This window comes from Rhinatrema bivittatum, chromosome 8 (assembly GCF_901001135.1).
Source record: "Rhinatrema bivittatum chromosome 8, aRhiBiv1.1, whole genome shotgun sequence".
Taxonomy (NCBI): Eukaryota; Metazoa; Chordata; class Amphibia; order Gymnophiona; family Rhinatrematidae; genus Rhinatrema; species Rhinatrema bivittatum.
The window spans coordinates 99,325,040-99,344,977 of record NC_042622.1 but is presented as its reverse complement, the minus strand read 5'-3'; the positions used below and the strand labels follow the sequence as shown (position 1 = coordinate 99,344,977).

The following is a 19,938-nucleotide window of genomic DNA, read 5'->3' as shown; positions in this document are numbered from 1 at the left end:
CAAATAAAACGGAGGATGTCATAATGCCTCTATATCGCTTCATGGTGAGACCGCACCTTGAATACTGTGTGCAATTCTGGTCACTGTATCTCAAAAAGGATATAGCTGCACTGGAGAAAGTGTAGAGAAGGGTGACCAAAATGTTAAGGGGCATGGAACAGCTGCCCTATGAGGAAAGGCTAAAGAACATAAGAACATAAGAAGAAGAAGAAGAACATAAGAAAATGCCATACTGGGTCAGACCAAGGGTCCATCAAGCCCAGCATTGTGTTTCCAACAGTGGTCAATCCAGAAGTTAGGGCTGTTCAGTTTGGAGAAGAAACAACTGAGGAATGATATGATAGAAGTCTACAAAATCATGAAAATGCTTGAAGAAGATAATGTAATTTGGTTATTTACTCTCTCAGACAATAGAAGGACCAGGAAGTTAACAAGTAGCTCATTTAAAACAAATCGAAGAAAATTCTTTTTCACTCAGCGCATAGTTAAGCTCTGGAATTCATTGCCAGAGGATGTGGTTACAGCAGTTAGTGTAACTGGGTTTAAAAAATGTTTGGATAAGTTCCTAGAGGATAAATCCATAAATTACTATGACGGTAATTAATAAGCAATAGTAGCTTGTAATCTTGTAAGCTTGTACTTGCCAGGTACTTGTGACTTGGATTGGCCACTGTTGAAAACAGTATACTGGGCCTGATGGACCCTTGGTCTGACTCAGTATGACATATCTTATGTTTTTATGTTCTTATGTAGTTTGCTAATAAGAAAAAGGATTATTTTATTGCTGGTAGCTGTTAGGCCTATTTTTCAGGGTTTTCCAGTTAAATAAAAAAAAAAAAAGACAATTTCCATACTGGGAGTATTTTATCAGGGTTTTCAGTTTTAACTGAAAATCAGAAGCTCTAAATATTATCAACTATCATATCAAACTGTTTGATTATGTGGAATTATGTGCATTTCCTACATTATGACAATTTCTTTCGTTAATATGCATCCACGACCTTGGCCATAGAAGCGTAGTTAATTCTCAATGTCTTACTATCGCGGTAACAGGATTAACTGCATCTTCTGTGTGCTAATTTTGGATTTCTGATAGCTTGAAGATTGAAAGGGAACTTCTCCTCAGATGGTTGTTATATATGCTACAATTTCCCAGTCGACTTCCTTCTCAGGGCCCCTGCCCTCTTCCATCACAAAATACTCTAGCTTGGATTGTAGGCTCAGTTTTGTAACTCATTTTTAATATTTACCTTTTCTTATAATGATAATTATCCATCACTAATGTGGTATAAAGTGTTTATGACTGCAGAGGATGTTTAAGTTATTGGAGCACTTACATACTGTGTTGCTGCACCAATTGGTGCTTGACTTTATTGGATGTACTGAGGATAAATTTCAATAGTGTGCTTAAATAGGCACATAGATGCATGAGTTGGCGCTCCAAAAGTTACGCCTGAGTTTTATAAAGTGTTCTGTGGGAGTCACACAATTGATAAAGTACTGTGTATCTCCACCCCCAACATATCTGCCTATGTTCAAAAGTATGTAAATATTTTTCATATACAAGAGCACATAGCTTCTACACCTATTTTATAAAACTATACACATAGGGGTAGATTTTCAAAGCGTTACGCGTGTAACTTACGCGTTTAACCCCGAAAACCTGCCCCTGCGTGCGCCGAGCCTATTTTGCATAGGTTTGGCGGTCGCGCGTATGCCTCGGGGCTTTGAAAAAGGGGCAGGAAGGGGGTGGGGCAGGGGGGCATGGCGGCGATCCGGGGGCTGTCCCGATTCCTCTGGCACAGCGGCTGTGCTGGGGGATGGTGCACCGCAGCGGGCTGGCGCACGCATGTCACGCCTGGCTCAGGCAGGCGTAAAGAAGATAACAAAGGTAGGGGGGGATTTAGGTAGGGCTGGGGGGTGGTTTAGATAGGGGAAGGTGGGAGGGAGCGAAAAGAAAGTTCTGCTCCGAATTCAGAGCGGCCTTGGAGGGAATGGGGAAAGCCATCAGGGCTCCCCTAGGGCTCGGCACCTGCAAGGTGCACAAGTGTGCACACCTTGCGTGCGCCGACCCTGGATTTTATAACGCGCGCGGCAGCGCACGCATGTTATAAAATCGAATGTACATTTGTGCGCGCCGGGGCACAAATGTACCCCACGGGCCCTGTTTTAAAAATCTGCCCCATATAATTTACCTGCTAAATAATTGTAAATTTTGAGTCTGATAAACTGGAGTTTGTGTTCAGAGACAGGTATTTTATGAAATTATTGATATATGCATGTACTCTGCTCATGAAAATGCTTTCTTGTGCGCAAACTTTTAATTACCAGTTCTCCAAGAACTCCATCAGTTCACCCAGACCTCCCCACTTCACCTAGACTCTCCACCACTTCACCTAGATTTCCCACCGAAATTCTGCAGACAAACGACAAGTGCAATTTCATTTCTGAGAATCAATTAGCAGGTGTAAAAGCGTGCATACCAGTTTGGTAATGTATGTGCGTAAGTTTCTTATAAAATACTAAAGGACACAAAACAACAAACCTGGCCCTGGATCTCCCCTAAACTGCTCTTTTTTATCATTGACATTTACGTGTGACAGGCTGGAACCCATTACAGAGTAGCTGCAGATGATGACAAGCAGTAAAGCATTTAGAAAAGCTTTAAAATCCTGGCTATTTAAACAAGTTTTGATTTGAGTCTTAGCCAGAATGTCTCATTTTTTTATGGGTCAGAGCAGCCAAGCAGTATTTTTTCTCTGCTTATGTCCAGGTTCTAATTTATGCCTAAGTGGTGAGTCCTATATTGGCTTTTTGTTCTATTGTCTTCATTTTAGTTCATTGTTATTTTATTTTATTTGTTTGCATGTATTATATATTGATAATATTTTAGTTTGTATTGTTCTTATGTAATTTATGTTGTTCTTATAATTTTTATAATTTAATTTATGTTATTTATTGTACCACATTGCGAACTGTGGAGTGACAGGCTATACATTTTTTAATTAAATTAAAATTAAATTAAACTACTTATACATATACATGCTACTTTCATGCACAGAAAGCTTTTGAAAGTTACTCCCATTATGACCACCAAGGAAGTATTCCTCCGTATTCCATGCTACCACTGAGCTTTATAAGTTAAGATAAATTAATGTGCTCAAGAATAGTGAGGGGTGTGTCTAAGAATGATTGTGCATAAATGCAGAGAATTTTGCTTTCTTTTCAGCAATGCCAACATTCTCCATTTCAATAGAGCCAGAAAAGAGCTCAATTAGTTATGAGACATTTGAAAGCTTCACAATTACTATAAGATCTAGGTAAGAAGTTCTAATATATCCTCTGTTCATTGTTTAAGATGTCTGCTGTGTAGTAATTTTGCATATTCTGTAACTTGCTAATTGGTAGCTACAGGTGACTTTGATCTGCCAAGTGGCAACCTTTTAAACACACAATTTTTGGAAGATGTTCAAAGTTATTATTGGGAAGCACACAGCTGCACAATAATATCTTAGAAAAAGGCTTTCAAATGCCTTCAAATAGCAGTTTATACTTAGATACCTTTGTTTTCAAAATCAATGGAAAATTACTTTTCTACTGTTTTTCTCCTGTTTGTTATAACAAAGTCATTTTCACACTTATTTATTTTGTTATAATGTTGAAATTCAAAGGCAAATAAAATAAAAACTGAAAATGAAGGTCCCTACTTATACTCTACCAAAATAATCTGAAAAACAAAAGATTGACCTCCAAATGACTGGCTGCAGAATAATAACTTGGAAAAAGGTTTCCAATTGCTAAATTGTTTGAAATGTTTGTGGCAACCACAAAAATCTGAACAAGAAATGGGCCAGCAAATAAAACCAAAACAATATTCCAGTTTTTTTTTTCACTGCAATGTGAATCAGGCATTTCATTCACCACTGATTATTAAATAAACATAATTGTCCATATATTGTGGTGAAAGTATGTCTGCTTGCTTGGCATACTTCACAGCTTCTGATCTTTCCTGTCAAATGGAGTTACAAGCTACAGGAACAGGATTGCCTCCTGACCCAGGTCAACTGTGGCATATGATATTCATCTTGGTTTTCCGGGAAGTGGGATTAAAAAATAAGGATTCAATTAATTTTTCCAGGAGGCAGGTGGTAACAGTATAGAAGTGGTAACTTTTGATAGGGTGTGCAGTATTGCTGAAAAAAAAAAATCACTGCATTTCCCAGGTAAATTGGCAGGCTTGAGATGAAGCTTTGGGTTTCTCTAACCTTTGTTCTCACCAATCAATTTCATGAAGCCAGTGCAGAATTTTGCCAGCTGAGTAGACTTTTAGCAGTCGCTTGATAACTACAAGCATATTATTGAATAGAAAAGTTGGAAGCAATTTGGCCCTCACTCGGAGAATTGCAGAATGGGTGACAAAGGCCTGGTTCACATATTTTTTGGCTGCCATGTGCCAGCCAGAGAACAGGGCTTGGCAAGCTGAGAAAGTTGAACCACTGAGTGCTTCAGGTTCCTATCTTGTACACTTCTGATAAGAGGTTGCTGAAGAAAGGTTACATCAGAACCAAGGTGTAAGCATTGCTAACAAAGGGGGTCATTTTCAAAGGCTTATTGAGTGCGATAAGCCTCTAACACAAGCAAAAAGGCACTTTTCGCGTGCGATAGCATGCTGGGGGCGGAGTTGGGGCAGCGAGGGGAGGAGTTGGGACGGCGAGGAGGCGGACTTGGCGGTGTCTTCACTGGCAGTGATAAGCTAAGTAATGTTATTGTTGCCAGTAGCTTGCCCAATAGTGCCACCTTTCACGGTGGCACTATTGGGTACAAAAGCTGGCAGCAAAAACACCGAGGTGGTGTGAAGGCTTCCGGAGTTCACAGGCCCGCCGTTTTCGCTGGATTCACCATTCTGCGATAGAATGGTGAATCCAGGCCAAAGGCACAAACAGGATAAATCCTTCCATGAACAGGGCACAAATACATTGAAAATGTAGGAGGCGACATTTTCTTTCATGATGGGACAGTTTTCTTAGGGGTTTAATTGAGTAACTTAAGTAATTATCTGACTCCCTCAGATTCCCCTGAATGAAACTATCTGTAGTCATGTTTAGGTCATGGGTGTAAACAGCGCACCTAAAATTGCATTTTCAGATGAATGAACACAGTGTTTTGCCTGTTCTACGGCCCACAGAAATAGCAAGTACAATTATGTGAGCACTTTGTACCCAAGAACTTTGTAGGAAGTTTTCAAAGGGAAGCTCCATGAGTAGTTTCCCTTTGAAAATCACCTACAAGCTGCATGGGTACAAGAATACCTACATACTTTGCAGCAACGCCAACCACGAAAACTTCCCCATTAACTGGAAAATTTAAAGTTTTTTACAGCAATATGAAGGTTAGGCAAGGATAACTCTGAAGTTGATCACAAGAAACAATTTGCAGCATACACTGAAAACATGCTTTTAAAGTTGGAAAGTTATTTTTTTTAAGACATATGTTCTTTGTTTACTTCCTCAGCTATTTCTATAACAAGAAGATCTCCAGTGCTGAAGTTTACGTGCGTTACGGAATAATTGAGAATGGCATTAAAAGGATGATACCAAGAACCATACAAACAGCCGACGTAAGGAAACTTCTGTTTCATTATTTTTAAAAGGTATTTCACCTTGGCCAACTCAGAGGCAGGCTGAGGGAAAAAATCCCATCTCTCTCATGTGGGGCACCACAGTACAATATTAGCAAATGCCAAAAGGACATGTAGAGGCCTGTTTTCAGAGGAAGATGAGCACTTGACCTAGGTGTTACAGTTGTAGGTACCTAAAGTTTGGCAATATTTCAGCTGTACTTAACTGCCTAGGTTGTAGGCTGAAAATTTGTCAAACTTAAGTCCTGAAAACGTAGAGGCCTATATTTAGGCCAGCTATTTCTTCTCTTAAATATAAGAACCTTGGTGAGGCAGCTAGCACTGGAAATCAGTAGGCATATGAACTTCTATTTTTTTGTTTTGTTTAGATTTTCATTATGTTCATTTGTTTTTTCATTTTTAAAAATTGTATTTGATGTTTATTTTGTTTAATTTGAAATGAAATATATGAACAAAATAAAAACAAAACAAAACCAGAAATGAAAAGTAAAAGGAAAGGAAAGAAGGTCTTCCCTCTCCTTTGGAAATACAGTGCATCCAAAATTGAAAAATTTAAGGCCCCTGTCAGGTTCTCGCTCTCCAGATACTCACAGACATTGAGCATGGCTATAGGGCATAGACTTAGGACAGGCTGGAGACAGTCGGAGTCCAGAAGTTTACATAAAGGAACAGTAGCAGGTTTGAGTAGTACGCTGTCTTGCTGGCCAAGATCTAGAATCAGGAACAGATTGCACAGAAGCAAGCTTAACTCGAAAGCTGGCTTTGCAGGCCAGAAACTGGATTCAGAAGCAGGTTCACAATGAAGCAGGCTTGGAAAAGAAGTTTGACTTCAGGCCAGGAGCTGGAATCAAAAGTAAGATGCACCTTGTGACCTCAAGTAACTTCACCCTCTATTACCTCAGGTAAAACATTATCCCTAAATTCATCAAAATGCTATAAATATAGTGGAAATGGCACCTGCAATAAAAAGGGGGCGTGGTTAGGCTAATTTCCCTGCTCCCACAATGCACAATACATTTATGGCACCCACGCTATTTTTTGCAACTCTCTCTCCAGCAGCCCGAACCGCCACAATAAAAAATGCGCGAGTTATCGCATGCGTTAGGGTCTTACGTGAAATGATAAATGACCCTGTTAGATTGTGAGCCTCCTGGGGATAGGGAAATCCCTACAGTATCTGAATGTAATCCACTTTGAAGTAGCTGAAAGGCAGAACAGAAATCAAATCAAACCTTCAGAAAATAGCACAGCTTCCTGCTTCCCAGAAACCCCCTTTTAGCTGATCCCCAGCCAATCCATGTTGCTTAGGGTGATGTCACCAGGCTCTCTGAGCCTGACCCCTCTCTTACTCCTTATGCTTAGTTTAGGTGCTTGGTTGGTCTAAAGGCTAAAATCCACTCCTGAACCTCAGAGCTGACATTGGTTCAAGAAGCCAGTGGGGTCTTGTCCTGAGAGTCTCCCAGAAGTGCAAGTGGGGCAGGAGAGATCACCAGTTACTATTTTCCTGTTGCGTCCCTATTTGAAAATGGCACATGCTGGCACAATTTTGTTGTACAGACATCATTTTCATGTAAGGACCCGGAGGGCAGGAGGACTGCCCCATTTGCACTTCTGGACCCCCATGGATGAGGTAAGTTAGATTGGAGAGGGTGGTGGACATAGGGCAAGGTCCCTTCCTTTTTTAATTTTGGTGGCCCTGTTATTTTCACTGGTGAGGGAGGAAGGGGCTTGGTGTCAGGGCCGAAGCTAGTGGCAGGGGGTTTTCTTTTTAAATGAAACATAAATGAACAAAATTTAATTCTTTAATTTTTTGGTTTTAACATAATTTTGTTTAAATTTCCCATTTCATTTCAAATGAAAGCACATCTCTAGAAATCAGTGGTGAGTGCCTAACTTGCTTTCCATGCCCTGGCCCCATCCACTTTTTAAGGATCCTACATTTAGTTGCTCAGCTGGAGAATTTTTCATTTATGCAGATCTAAATGCTTAACTCCTTAAGTTAGGCACCTGGATCTTTTGAATAATAATTCCAAACTAACATGATCAAAACATGTAGAATTTATTAAAATGCATTTCACTGCTGTTCAGCACCATTGCCTGGACAGCTCCTTTGACAGGCAGGACAGATGGTCACATTGAAATTAATAGCACATTTCAAAACTTTGGAGTAGATTTTTAAACATATGTGTGGGTGAATGTTATAAAATCTGGGCTGGCACTCGCAAGGGGGGTGGAATACTGCAAAATTCACGCGGCGACGCATCGTGGCCTTCCCCAGTTCCCTTTCAGTCCGCTCCCTAGCCCCTGCCCATACTCCCTCCCTCTTTCCCTGTCCTCCTTGACTCCTGAAAACCACCTACCTTTTTTTTTTTCTTTTTTCAGAACTTATGCCAGCTCGATTCCCCGGGCACAGCGGCAAATGGCTGCTGTACCGGCAGCTCAAACCCAACCCCTCCCCACCTCTCCCCGCCCCCCAGACTGCCCCACCCCCCAGACTGCCCCTTTTCTTCGGCCCATCTCTTTTGCGCGTAACGAGGGTTATGCTTGCAGCCAGGCCCCTTCTAAAATGCGCGCAGCGCGCACAAGGCCTGGCCGCGCGCGTAAACCCCATATTTTGCGCGCGCGGGAGAACTAAAATTCGCCCGTTTGAGCATATTATTTTATCCATAATTTGGAGCTTGCAAAGGGAAGTCTGACCCTCCTCCCCCACCGTCTCCCAATCATGTTAGAGCATGGTGGGCTCACATAGAGGTGAATTTTAAAAGCCCGGCACGCATCAGTTGGGGGATGCATGCACAAAGTTGGGTTGGTGTGTGTTGACCAAATTTTAAAAGCCATTCAGATAAGCGCATATCTCCTGTTGCGCGCACAACTCAAATGTTTTCAAAAAAGGGCGGGGCTTGGGAATGCTCTCGGTGGAGCATGGGTGTTTCAGGGTGTGGCTAAGAGACCTGTCCCTTAATACTTACGTGCCTGGGCACGAGTTCAGATCCAGTGGTGTGTAAGTTTACTTCTGCTAGGGATGAGGTGTAAGTTAAAATATAAGCAGACAGAGTTATTTCTCAGGGGTTTGAAGGGTCTGGGGGAAATGGGGGAAGTTCATACTATCAAACCAGGTGGGTTTGGAGGACCTAGCTGTTAATTGGAGAAACTAGTGGATGAACTGGTGAAACTGGCAATGGCGTGGGCACATGCGCCTTTTAAAATTCCCTGACTTATGTGGTAGAAACGGGATTTATGCACATAAGTGCACACCGATTTAAAATTGAGCATACATATGCGTGCAGTCAGGCTATTTTGTAACCTGCACACATATACACGCGTAAGTTATAAGATGGCTGCATATCTGGGTCCGCGCTGATGCACATGCGACAGAGCACCTGTGCGCTTGTTTGAAAGTTATTGTCCTTGGCTTCTGATGGACTCCATTAGAGGTCAGAGTTCATCTCTTTACTGCATATTGAAGCCTTGACAGTTGGTGCTAACACTCACAAGTTTCAAACTTGTGCTAATTCATCCCCTTTTTGTTTACTGCACTTTTGTTAAGCCCATCACCTCTGATCCAAAGTGACTTTGGCACAGTCTCCATCGGCATGCTGTTCCAAGGATCTGAAATAAAGCTTCCTCCAACTCTGGATTGCTTTTATAGGTCCCCTAGCCAAGACTTACTGTGGTGCTGGCTAATGATGTCACATCCTCCAGGAGTATATAAGGAAGTCTTTTGTAACCAGCCAGCGTCTCAGCAACAGATTTCCTGTTGCCCATGCAGTCCAGTGTGTGTTGCTATCCTTCTCTTGTTCTTGCCTTGTGCCATATTATTCTGCGTTCCTGGTTTATTTCCTTGGATTTTCCTTCCTTCCCTGTGCTCTGTTTTTTGTCTGGTTCCTTGCCTGCATGCCCTTGCTCCTGGTCCTGCTTATTTCCCTTCCATGCTTGTCCTGTTGGCCTTGTCTGTCTTGTCTGTGCTGTTTGTCTTGGACAGTCTACCTGGATACTGACCCTGGCCTGGGCCCTGACCTTCTACTATCTGCTACCTGCTGACCCTGTTACTTGTTCTGCTGTCTGCTACCTGCCTCAACCTCTGGCCTGTTACTTGTTCTGTTGTCTGCTACCTGCCATGACCTTTTCTCAGATTGGACTCCAACTCAGCTTAGCCCCAGAGCCCCACCTAAGTCCTGCCAGCTGCCAGAACCCAAGGGCTCAACCTGTGGGGGAGGCGGCTAATATAGGTGACGCTCCAGCCAGTCCTGCCTATGGGGTTCTCTGGCAGCTGCCAGTGTGGGCCTAATTAGTTTGCTCACTAGGTGGCACCAACCATGCCGAAGCCACAAGGGTCCACTTCTTTTGACAGTGTCACAACTTTCATATGAAAGCATAGGATTTTAGAATTTTAAAAAATTATTTTAAGTTATATATAAACTGTACTGTATATAGTGGAGTCAATATTCAAAACTGGCCAGTTAAGTAACTTAGGCCTGGATTTTCTAATGGCTCACGGCTTTCTGAATCCCGCGGTAATGGGGGGCGGGGGGGAGGGGTGAAGCGGGAGCGGGCCTGCGAAAACCGGCAGCGATAGCACCACCGCGGTGTTATCGCTGCCGGCTTTCGCACCCAATAGTGCCACTGTGAAAGGTGGTGCTATTGGGCGTACTACTGGCGGCGACAACGGGTCTTATCTTATCACCACCAGCGAAGTTTCCGCCATATCCACCCCGACGCCACCCCAACTTCTCCTCTTCCGGTCCCGACTCCGCCCCTATCTAGCTATCACACGCGAAAAGTCCCTTTTCGCATGCGATAAGGATAGAAAACGACCCCCTTAGCCAGTTAGAACTTATCCGGCTAAGTTACAATATATATTTAGTCGCACGGCTATCCTGCTGAATATATGCGTATAACTGAGCGCTTAGCCAGATAAGTCTAGCCAGCTAAGGTTAGACCCGCACTATAGCACATCTAGCTTAGCTGTACAATGTATGTGGCTAAGTCTGAATATCGAAAGTTAGCCGCATAAGTTGTCCAGCTATCTCACTTTGCCCTGATCCACCCACTGCTCACCCACAAGTTATGTAGCTTAACATTTTAGCCGTACAAGGGACTTATATGGCTAAGTGGCGGCCGCTGAACGTGGGCGCATATTCAAGGATCTCTACTTAGCCACAAAAGTTCCGTTTATCTGGCTAAATAGTGCTGAACATGCTTTGAATATTGACCTCATATTTATTGACATTCAATCTGAGATATAACATTGGTTTACATTCAGGTACTGTAGATATTTCCCTATCCCCAGAGAGTTTACAATCTAAGTTTTGTACCTGAGGCAATGGAGGGTAAAGTGACTTGCCCAAGGTCACAAGGAGCAACAGCAGAACTCAAACCCTGGTCTCCTGGTTCGTAGTCCACTGCTCTAACCACGAGGCTATTTCTACAGCAGAATATTTCAGCTTGGCCACTTTTTGAAGCATACAAATTTAAAGATCTTCTCAGTTCTTGCAAACATTTTATTCTAATGAGCATTTATGCTCAAATGTTTCTGCTGTATGTTAGTAGTATAGACTGAAAATTCACATTTAGCCATGTGAGTACTATGTATTTGCTTACCCTGATTCATTAATCATTGATTCCCTCAGAACTACTGATGTGATATCACATCTATAAAATTACTACACTGTGACGGTAACTTTGATACAGCGCGTGGGTGCACGTGTATGCGTGTATGCCAGCTCGTGCCAAAGCACGCAGCCATTTATAACGTGCTTGAGTATTCGTGCGCATGATATAAGATAGGCTGAATGCGCAAACGTGTGCACAAGTTTATATGGACGCGCACATATGCGTGTAAATGCCGCCTCTACTGGGTAAAGGGGGGGGGGGGGATTTTATAAGGGAAGCATGCCAACGCCATTACTAGTTTTCTCAGTTCATTCACTTTGGGGCAGATTTTCAAAGGGGTACACGCATAAGATACGTGCGTAACCCCAGAAAACCTGCCCCAAGCTCCCCCTGCGCTCGCTGAGCCTATCTTGCATAGGCTTGGCGGCGCGCGCAAGCCCCGGGACGCGCGTATGTCCCGGGGCTTCGAATAAGGGGCTGGCCGGGGCGTGTCCTGGGGCATGGCGGTGGGTCGGGGCATGTCTGGGGTGTGGTGGCAGTCCGTGGTCAGTCTGTGGGCGGGGAAGGAGGCGTGACGGCGGTCCAGGGACGGGGTCGACTGCTCTGGCACAGCGGCCTGTGCCGGGGTAGGGAGCCGGCGGCGCGCACAAGTTACGCCCGCCAGAGGCAGGCATAACTCCATAAAATAAGGTAGGAGGGGTATTTAGTTAGGGCTGGGGGGGGGGGTTAGATAGGGGAAGGGAGAGAAAGGTGAGGGGGACCAAAAAAAAAGTTCCCTCCAAGGCTGCTCCAATTTCGGAGCGGCCTCAGAGGAAACGGAGGCAGTCTGCTCAGCTCGGCGCATGCAGGTTGCACAATTGTGCACTCCTCTGCGCGCGCCGACCCTGGATTTTATAACATGCGCGCAGCAGCGCGTGCATGTTATAAAATCGGGCGTAGATTTGTTCGCTCCGGGTTGTGCAAACAAATCTGCGCCCTCGCGTAAGTTTAAAGATTTGCCCCTTTAGGAATAGCACTTCCAAAACCCCCTAAGTTATTAGCCTCCCTTTCCTGTTAGCCCCAACCATTGAAACCCTGCTGACTAGCCTAGTTTTTTTTTGTTTTTGTTGTATTACTTACACACCATCCATAGCAGTAGTAAAGTTACATGGCAGGGGACCCTGGCACGTGCTTCTGCACGTAAATACGCTCATATTTCAGGTTAAAGTCCCAGAATGCCCACGTTCTGCCCTTGCCCCACTCAGACCACACCCATGCCCCGCTCCTGTTCTGGGCTTTCTCACTTGTGTGCATACAGAGAGATACACACATACATGGGCAGCTTTTAAAATCTGCTTAGTGTGTGCGGGCCAGACATACTTGTGTATCTCCTGGTTTTGGTGCACACCGGGCTTTTAAAATTCACCTATTTGACAGCTTAAAAAGTTTAAATGGCATGTAAGTATATATTCACAAAGAGGCAAGTAGAAGGTAAAAGGACAACAGGGTAAAATGCATATCCAAAGGAATGGTGGGGAGCTACAAATAGGTATTAAATATAGTATCCTACTGCTCTTTATATATGTATTCTCAACAACACTGTGAAGGTCGTGATGATATCGTAAACCACATGTACTTTCCTCATTATGATTTTCTATGATGTCACTAGAGCCATATGATAGAATAATAGTTTTGTGATACATAGTTATCAATGTAGGACTCAGCCCCTGATGGCATAGGGCGCAACTATGCCTACCAGTTGTTGACTTTTTATTTCAATACTTCTGTCAATGAACACAAATTTCTCTCTAACACTATCTCAAACCATGGTTCTTTATGACTTTTCTTCATTACCAGATGTCCAATGGTGTAGCCGTGGTCACATTTAACAGCAAAAAGGCAGTTAAAGAAATAGGGTATGCGCAGCTGGAAGATCTGGATGGTTGCTACCTATATATTACTGCCTCAGTGTTGGAGTCTTCAGGTAAAAAGAACAAACAAACAGGAAAGGCTGGAGATGGTGAGGCTGCTATAACTAGGACTTTAAGAAAGAATTCCTGTCATTCAGGCCGATTCAGTACGGTGCGCTCAGGCTGAGCACACCGTTAGCCCCCGTCTAGACGCGTGTTTTCCATGTGCTAATATTACCCCTTATACAGTAAGGGGTAATAGCGCAAGGAAAACGCATGTCCAACCCCCCCCCCCCGAAACTAATAGCTCCCGCAACATGCAAATGCATGTTGATGGGCCTATTAGTTAGTCCAGCGCGATACAGAAAGTAAAATGTGCAGCCAAGCCGCACATTTTACTTTCAGAAATTAACGCCTGAAAATGTACCCCTATATATCTAGCTAAATCAGATAGCTGGATAAGGTTAGATATCTCACTATCTGACTTAGCTGGATAAGTAGCTTTTTAAGACTTATCCGTCTAAGTAGTACCTTTTTTTAAACTTATCTGGCTATCTTACTTAGCCGAATAAGTCCAGAAACCGCTACTTAAATGGACAAGTAGTGCTTTTCAGACTGCTACTTAGCTGTGTAAGTTGGAACTTGTCTGGATAAGTGCTGCTACTTGTCCGGATAAGTTCAAATTTGTCCAAGTAGCGGCGAAGGCGCTACTTAACCAGGTAAATTGGAATTTAGCTGGATAAGTGTGCATAAATGATATACCTGCATATTTTAACATCAAATTTTAAAGAGACAAGTGAGTAAATTCAACACACTTTCTTTAGTTGCATTTATATCCTGTAAGCTGGCTTTTACAGGTGTAAGTCAAGAGATTTTCTAACATGCATCCGCAATGAACTAACAAGTTTTACCAATTAGTCTACCAGTTCACCCAGTTCATCTGTAGCTTGTGAAAGCCCTCCTAACTCTTCAGCCTGATGTCCCCCCATTTCACCCAAACCCCTCACCCAGTCATTTTTTCACTTTTAAGATGTCTATGATCATTTACATCAGATATTGAGCACACATATACATGCATAAATTGCTTATAAAATATCAATTTATTTGAGTAAATGTTAGCCTCTCCACAGAATGCCCTAGCCCGCTCCATTTTTACATGTGCAAATTTACTTGCGGCCCTTGATTTACACATGTATATTGCAATTTCTAAAATAGCTAATACCTGCGTATATGCTATTTTACTCAAATAAGTGCTAATTTTTACAATCACAACTTAAAGAGTCTTTGCATTTTAAAAAGGATTTTTCTTATCCTAAACACTTCCATTAAGTGCATCATATATTTTTATTTTGTAAATTATTTTTGTTGAATTATTCAATGCTCCTTCTTTTAAGAGCACCATAGTTTTGAAATCAATTTCTCTGCTTCCCCCCCCATCTCCCATTTATTCTCATGAGTGCATAAGTTCAATTATAATTGTTTAAAACTTTAGAAATAGTTGGATTTCTCCAATGCCATCAATAACCCTAGTGAGTAAGATGATAACTGGTAACTTGCACTTGTGCAGCACACAGATGAACGAAAACTTGAGCTGTTTGCCTTTTGACATTGTGTCTGGATTGTATTTCACGTAAATAATTTTTTGTAGAAAAGTTTAGAAATGCTCTAATAATTTACCCCTTTGCATTCTGGCAGGTGGACATTCTGAAGAAAGTGAATTTGCAGATGTTAAATATGTCTTATCTCCATACACCCTAAAGCTGATGGCCACACCACTGTTTGTCAGGCCGGGCCTTCCCTTTCACATTAAGGTTAGTTAGTGTAACCTTATTACATGCTCTGGTACAATCATGTTTAGATCTCATTTTCAAAAGCACGTCTCATTTAATAGTTAGATATTTTCTTTGATAAATCTGGAGCAATATTTTTTTGCACGGTGAGAAATTAGGGGAAATAAATCTGCCACACCGATTGTTATGTTTCAATGAACAGGTGCAGGTGCAGGATACATCAGAGAAGCCAGTAGGAAGGATCCCAGTAACCTTGATCTCAACATCATTCACTGCGGACTATGAAGAGACCCTTCTGGTGGATGAGAGCCAGGATGCAGGAAATACAATAACATCAGTGGACGATGGAATGGCATTATTCATTCTTAATATTCCAGCCAATACCAACACACTGACCTTTAAAGTGGGTCCAGTTCTTCCAGTATTATCCTATGAATAATGTGTAACATGTATACAAGATGACTATATCTGAGCTCCATCAGGATCAGAATGTACTCCTCCCACCTCCCCTTTCATTTTCCCAACAAAACCAATCAGACTCCTTTATGACAACTTATGTTTGGATCATTGGGCTCAGTTTTGGCTACCTACCCTCAAAAAAAGATCTACAAATGTTAGAAAAAGTATGAGAAATCTAAGGGGCAGATTTTAAAATGTACGCCTGATTTTATAACATGCACTCGCAGCCGCGCGCATGTTATAAAATCAGGGGTCGGCACGCGCAAGGGGGCGCACACTTGTGCAACTTGAGCGCGCCGAGCCCTCGGGGAGACCAGCTGGCTTTGCCCGTTCCCCCACCACCACCTTCCCCTCCCTTCCCCTACCTGTCCCGCCCCCCAGCCCGAAACCCCCCCTTATCTTTGTTGTGGAAGTTACGCCTGCCGAGTGCCGGCGTGTGATCCCCTGGCCCAGCGGCCATACGGAGGCCTCTGGCCCACCCCACCCCGCCCATTTTTTCAAGCTTACAACTTACACGCGTCCTGGGGCTTTATTCGCCACCGGGCCTTTTGAAAATAGGCCCTGTGCATGTAACCCCCCCTACACGTGTACATCCACCTGGATATACGCACGTAGGGCTTTTAAAATCTGCCCCAAGTTAATTAAGGGGACCGTTGGGCTTAGGTGGACTGAAAGATCACCCATAATGGGACTGTATTCCCATGAAATAAAAAAGGCTTCAAAGGCAACTTAACTATACTGTACATATTTATTCATGGACCACACGGGATCATATTGGTGATCATTTTGGGGCAGATTTTAAAACGTACGCGCGCTGCGTACATTTGTGCGCACTACCCAGGGAGGCACAAATGTACGCCCAATTTTATAACATGCACGCGCAGCCGCGCGCATGTTATAAAATCCAGGGTTGGCGCGCGCAAGGGGTGCACAATTGTGCACCTTGCGCTCGCCGAGCCCTATCCGAGCTGCGCTGCCTTCCCTTGTTCCATCCCAGGCCTCGGAGAGCCTCGGAGGGAACTTCCTTACCCCCCCCACCCCACCCCACCTTCCCTTCATTTCCCCTACCTCCCCTGCCCTTTCCCCTACCGTTTCCTTTTTTTTTCTTTTCGCGCGTGCCGGCCAACTGCCAGCGTGCCATCCCAGGCCCAGCAGCCATGCGGAGGCCTCTGGCTACACCCCCTCCCCGCCCCCTCCCCGCCCCTTTTTTCAAGCCCCGGGACTTACAAGCATCCCAGGGCTTTACACGCACCGCCGGTCCTTTTGAAAATAGGCCCGGCATGCGTAGGGCTTTTAAAATCTGCCCCTTTATCTTGGGACCAACAACCAAGACAAGGTTACCTAAGGAAAAATAGATTTTATCACTTTCGGAGGAAGGTTTATCTCATTTAAAGTATGATGAAAATATGGAGATTTTTGCCAATAGAGGTAACCATGGCTATAATACCAAATAAGTCCAAAAGAATATTGGACAAGATCTAGCTGAAGAAAAGGAAAATTGTTGATATGGAGGACCTAAGCTTATCACCATATTTGAGGTTCAGGAAGGAATTATTTTGTCATTGTGCTGTAGATCTGGTGGACAGTCCACCAAGCAGTTTTTGTATTTCTCTAGTTTCTCATCTACCACATTTTTAAGAAGTACAAATTTTTTCCATGTGGTGTTAGATAAAAACTGCAGACAGCCATCTCCCAGAAGAGAGCCAGGTATCGGCTGAATACACAGCGAAAACGTATGCATCTTTAAGCAAAAGCTACCTGTACATTGACTGGGCAGTGAAGTATAAACTGCTACATGTGGGTGAATATCTAAACATTAACGTGTATCCCAGGAGTCCGAACCTACACAAAATAAAACACTACAGCTATCTGGTAAGTAGATGATACATTGTACCATCATGGCTTTTAAATGTCCCATTGGCAAGACGAGAGCAAGTCTTCCCCTATTCCTTTGTGTTACTGATCTGTACCAACAAAAAACAAATGATTAAATGATTAAAAAAACACAGAACTGATGCTAAAAAGACAGGTCTTCCTAAATTCTTCTTCAGGTACTATTTGTAATAGGGGACATTTATTTATAATTTACATTTTTATGCCACCTGTCTAATACAGCTCCAGGTGGTCCTACAATACATAAAATGAGTAACACATAATACAATAAAACAAATAACACAGGATCACATTATTACAATAGACAGGGGTGAACAATTACCACTTCTTGCCTGTTAACTATTGAGGGTTTGGAACTTTGTTAGGTGGGAGACAATTTTCAAATCATCTGCCCAGGTACAGGTACTTTCCTTATGGAAATTGCCATGGGTACAAAGTACAGAAAGACTTTTCCACCGATAAGATTTCCATGGAAATTAAGGTGCTTAGATTTGTCATGCTACATCCCATTTTGCCAACAATACTACTCCCATGGCAACTTTTCATTTGTATAGCACCACTATATGTACACAGCACTGTTAAAATGCACGTAAGAGACAGTCCCTGTTACATGGAGCTTGCTATCTAGTCAAGACACACAGACAAGACCATCCTGACCAAAACGAAGTGCGCCTATGAACACTTGTTGAGCTCTTTCATTACCTCTGTATTGTGTTCCATCATAATGAATAGTATCTTTTTTTTCTGCAGGTTCTATCCAAGGGTAAAATAGTGAAGCACGGGACAGTGGATAGATATGAAGATTCTGTATTTCAGAGCCTAAACATTGAGACAACCAAGGAAATGGTTCCTTCAGCTCGTCTCCTTGTTTATTACATTGTCACCAGTGAACAAACTGCGGAATTAGTTGCAGACTCTATCTGGATGAACATAGAAGAGAAATGTGTAAATAGCTTAAAGGTAGGAGCAGTAAAAAGCCAATTGTTTAGGTGTGTAGTAACAAAAAGGCAAAAGGAATTCATGATTGATAACATCTATGGACCTTTGCTGATGTTGTTTGCCACTATACTCAGAAACTGGTCAATTTTAAAAGCCTTACGTGTGCCAAAACTGGGAGATACACACAGATTTCAAAAGGCCTGCAACCACAGGCATATTTTCCATTATGCGCACAAAACTTTTTTTCTGAAAAAAGGGGTGGGGAGTGGGCATGGTCTGGGCAGGGCACGGGCAGGCATGAATTCAGCGCGTATGTATTTACATGCACCAGCACACACCAGGGTACCCTACTGCGTAACTTTACTTTTGCTATGGATGGTATGTAAGTCATGTAACAAAAAATAGATAGGCTAGACAGCGGGGTTTTAAGGATCAGGGGTAATAGAGTAAAAGGAAGGCAAGTTAGCTAGGTGGAGTAGAAAGTCCTCTCCTTTACTGGGGTGAACTGGGAGCAAACTGGGAAAAAAGGCTATTGCGTTGGTGCGTGTAGCTACTAAAATTCCCTCCACTTATGCGCTTGAGGTAGCATTTGCATGCCATTATGTGTGCCAGTATAAAATCATATGCTCATGTATGCGCATATAATCTATTTTATAATGCGCGCAGATGTTATAAAATTGCTGTGGCCATGTGTGCATGCTGGCAAATGCACACACCTGTGTACTGCATGCAGAACTTAAAATGTACCTCGAATTGTGTAAAGACTCATACTATATCGTAGTATAAAGAACATTTTGGGGCAGATTTTCATAGCCTACGCGCGTAAATCCAGGCGTATTTACGCGCGTCGCGGGGGTTACGCATGCCGGGCCTATTTTTAAAAGGCCCAGCAGTGCGCATAAAGCCCCGGGACGCGCATATGTCCCGGGGCTTGAAAAAAAGAGCGGGGCATGGTGGGCGATCCGGGGACGGGGCGGGGGCATGGCCGGAGGCTCCAGGCACAGCGGCCATTTGCTGCTGTGCCCAGGATCGCGGGCCAGCCGTCGGGCTGGCATGCGCAACCTACGCCTGCCCGGAGGCAGGCACAACTTATAATATAAAAGTGGGGGTATTTGAGTAGGGCTGGGGGGCGGGTTAGATAGGGGAAGGGAGGGGAAGGTGGGGGAAGGTGGGGGGAGCCGAAGGAAAATTCCCTCCGAGGCCACTCCGAATTTGGAGCGGCCTCGGAGGGAAAGGGGAATGCCATTGGGGCTCACCTAGGGCTCGGCGCTCGCAAGGTGCACTAGTGTGCACCCCCTTGCGCGTGCTGACCCCGAATTTTATAACATGTGCACGGCTGCGTGCGCATGTTATAAAATTGGGCATAGATATTAAAATCCGGCCCTTTGTATAGTATAAGGTAGTAGTTACAGTTCTACTGGAGGAATATATATATATATATATATATATCTCCAGTAAAGAAATCCTCAGTCTTTAATCAGCTTGCTCTACTTTTTTGATTACCATACAAACTTTATTGCACCAAAATATGCAGAAAATATTTTGGTTTTTCTTCCCATTAAGATATTTGTTCAATCCTAATAAACAGATGTGTTTCTCATTGCTACCTTATGTGGAAGTATATTCCATAGATACACTCTTGCTTCTAAAAGCCAAAATTAAAATAAATATTTTTGGAATCATGCGGTCTTTTCCCTGATTCCCCATGTACATGATT

General features: G+C 43.3%; 1 protein-coding gene across 1 annotated transcript in view; it reads left to right on the top strand.

Annotated features, from left to right (window-relative positions):
* The window catches only part of C5 (complement C5), a 128,095-nt gene that overhangs the window by 10,874 nt on the left and 97,283 nt on the right, over positions 1–19,938 (top strand). The window contains exons 7-13 of the mRNA XM_029613368.1: positions 3,230–3,320; positions 5,512–5,617; positions 13,088–13,214; positions 14,836–14,951; positions 15,133–15,333; positions 17,058–17,261; positions 18,033–18,242. Coding sequence (XP_029469228.1) covers positions 3,230–3,320; positions 5,512–5,617; positions 13,088–13,214; positions 14,836–14,951; positions 15,133–15,333; positions 17,058–17,261; positions 18,033–18,242 — 1,055 coding nt within the window. The remainder of the gene's footprint in view (positions 1–3,229; positions 3,321–5,511; positions 5,618–13,087; positions 13,215–14,835; positions 14,952–15,132; positions 15,334–17,057; positions 17,262–18,032; positions 18,243–19,938) is intronic.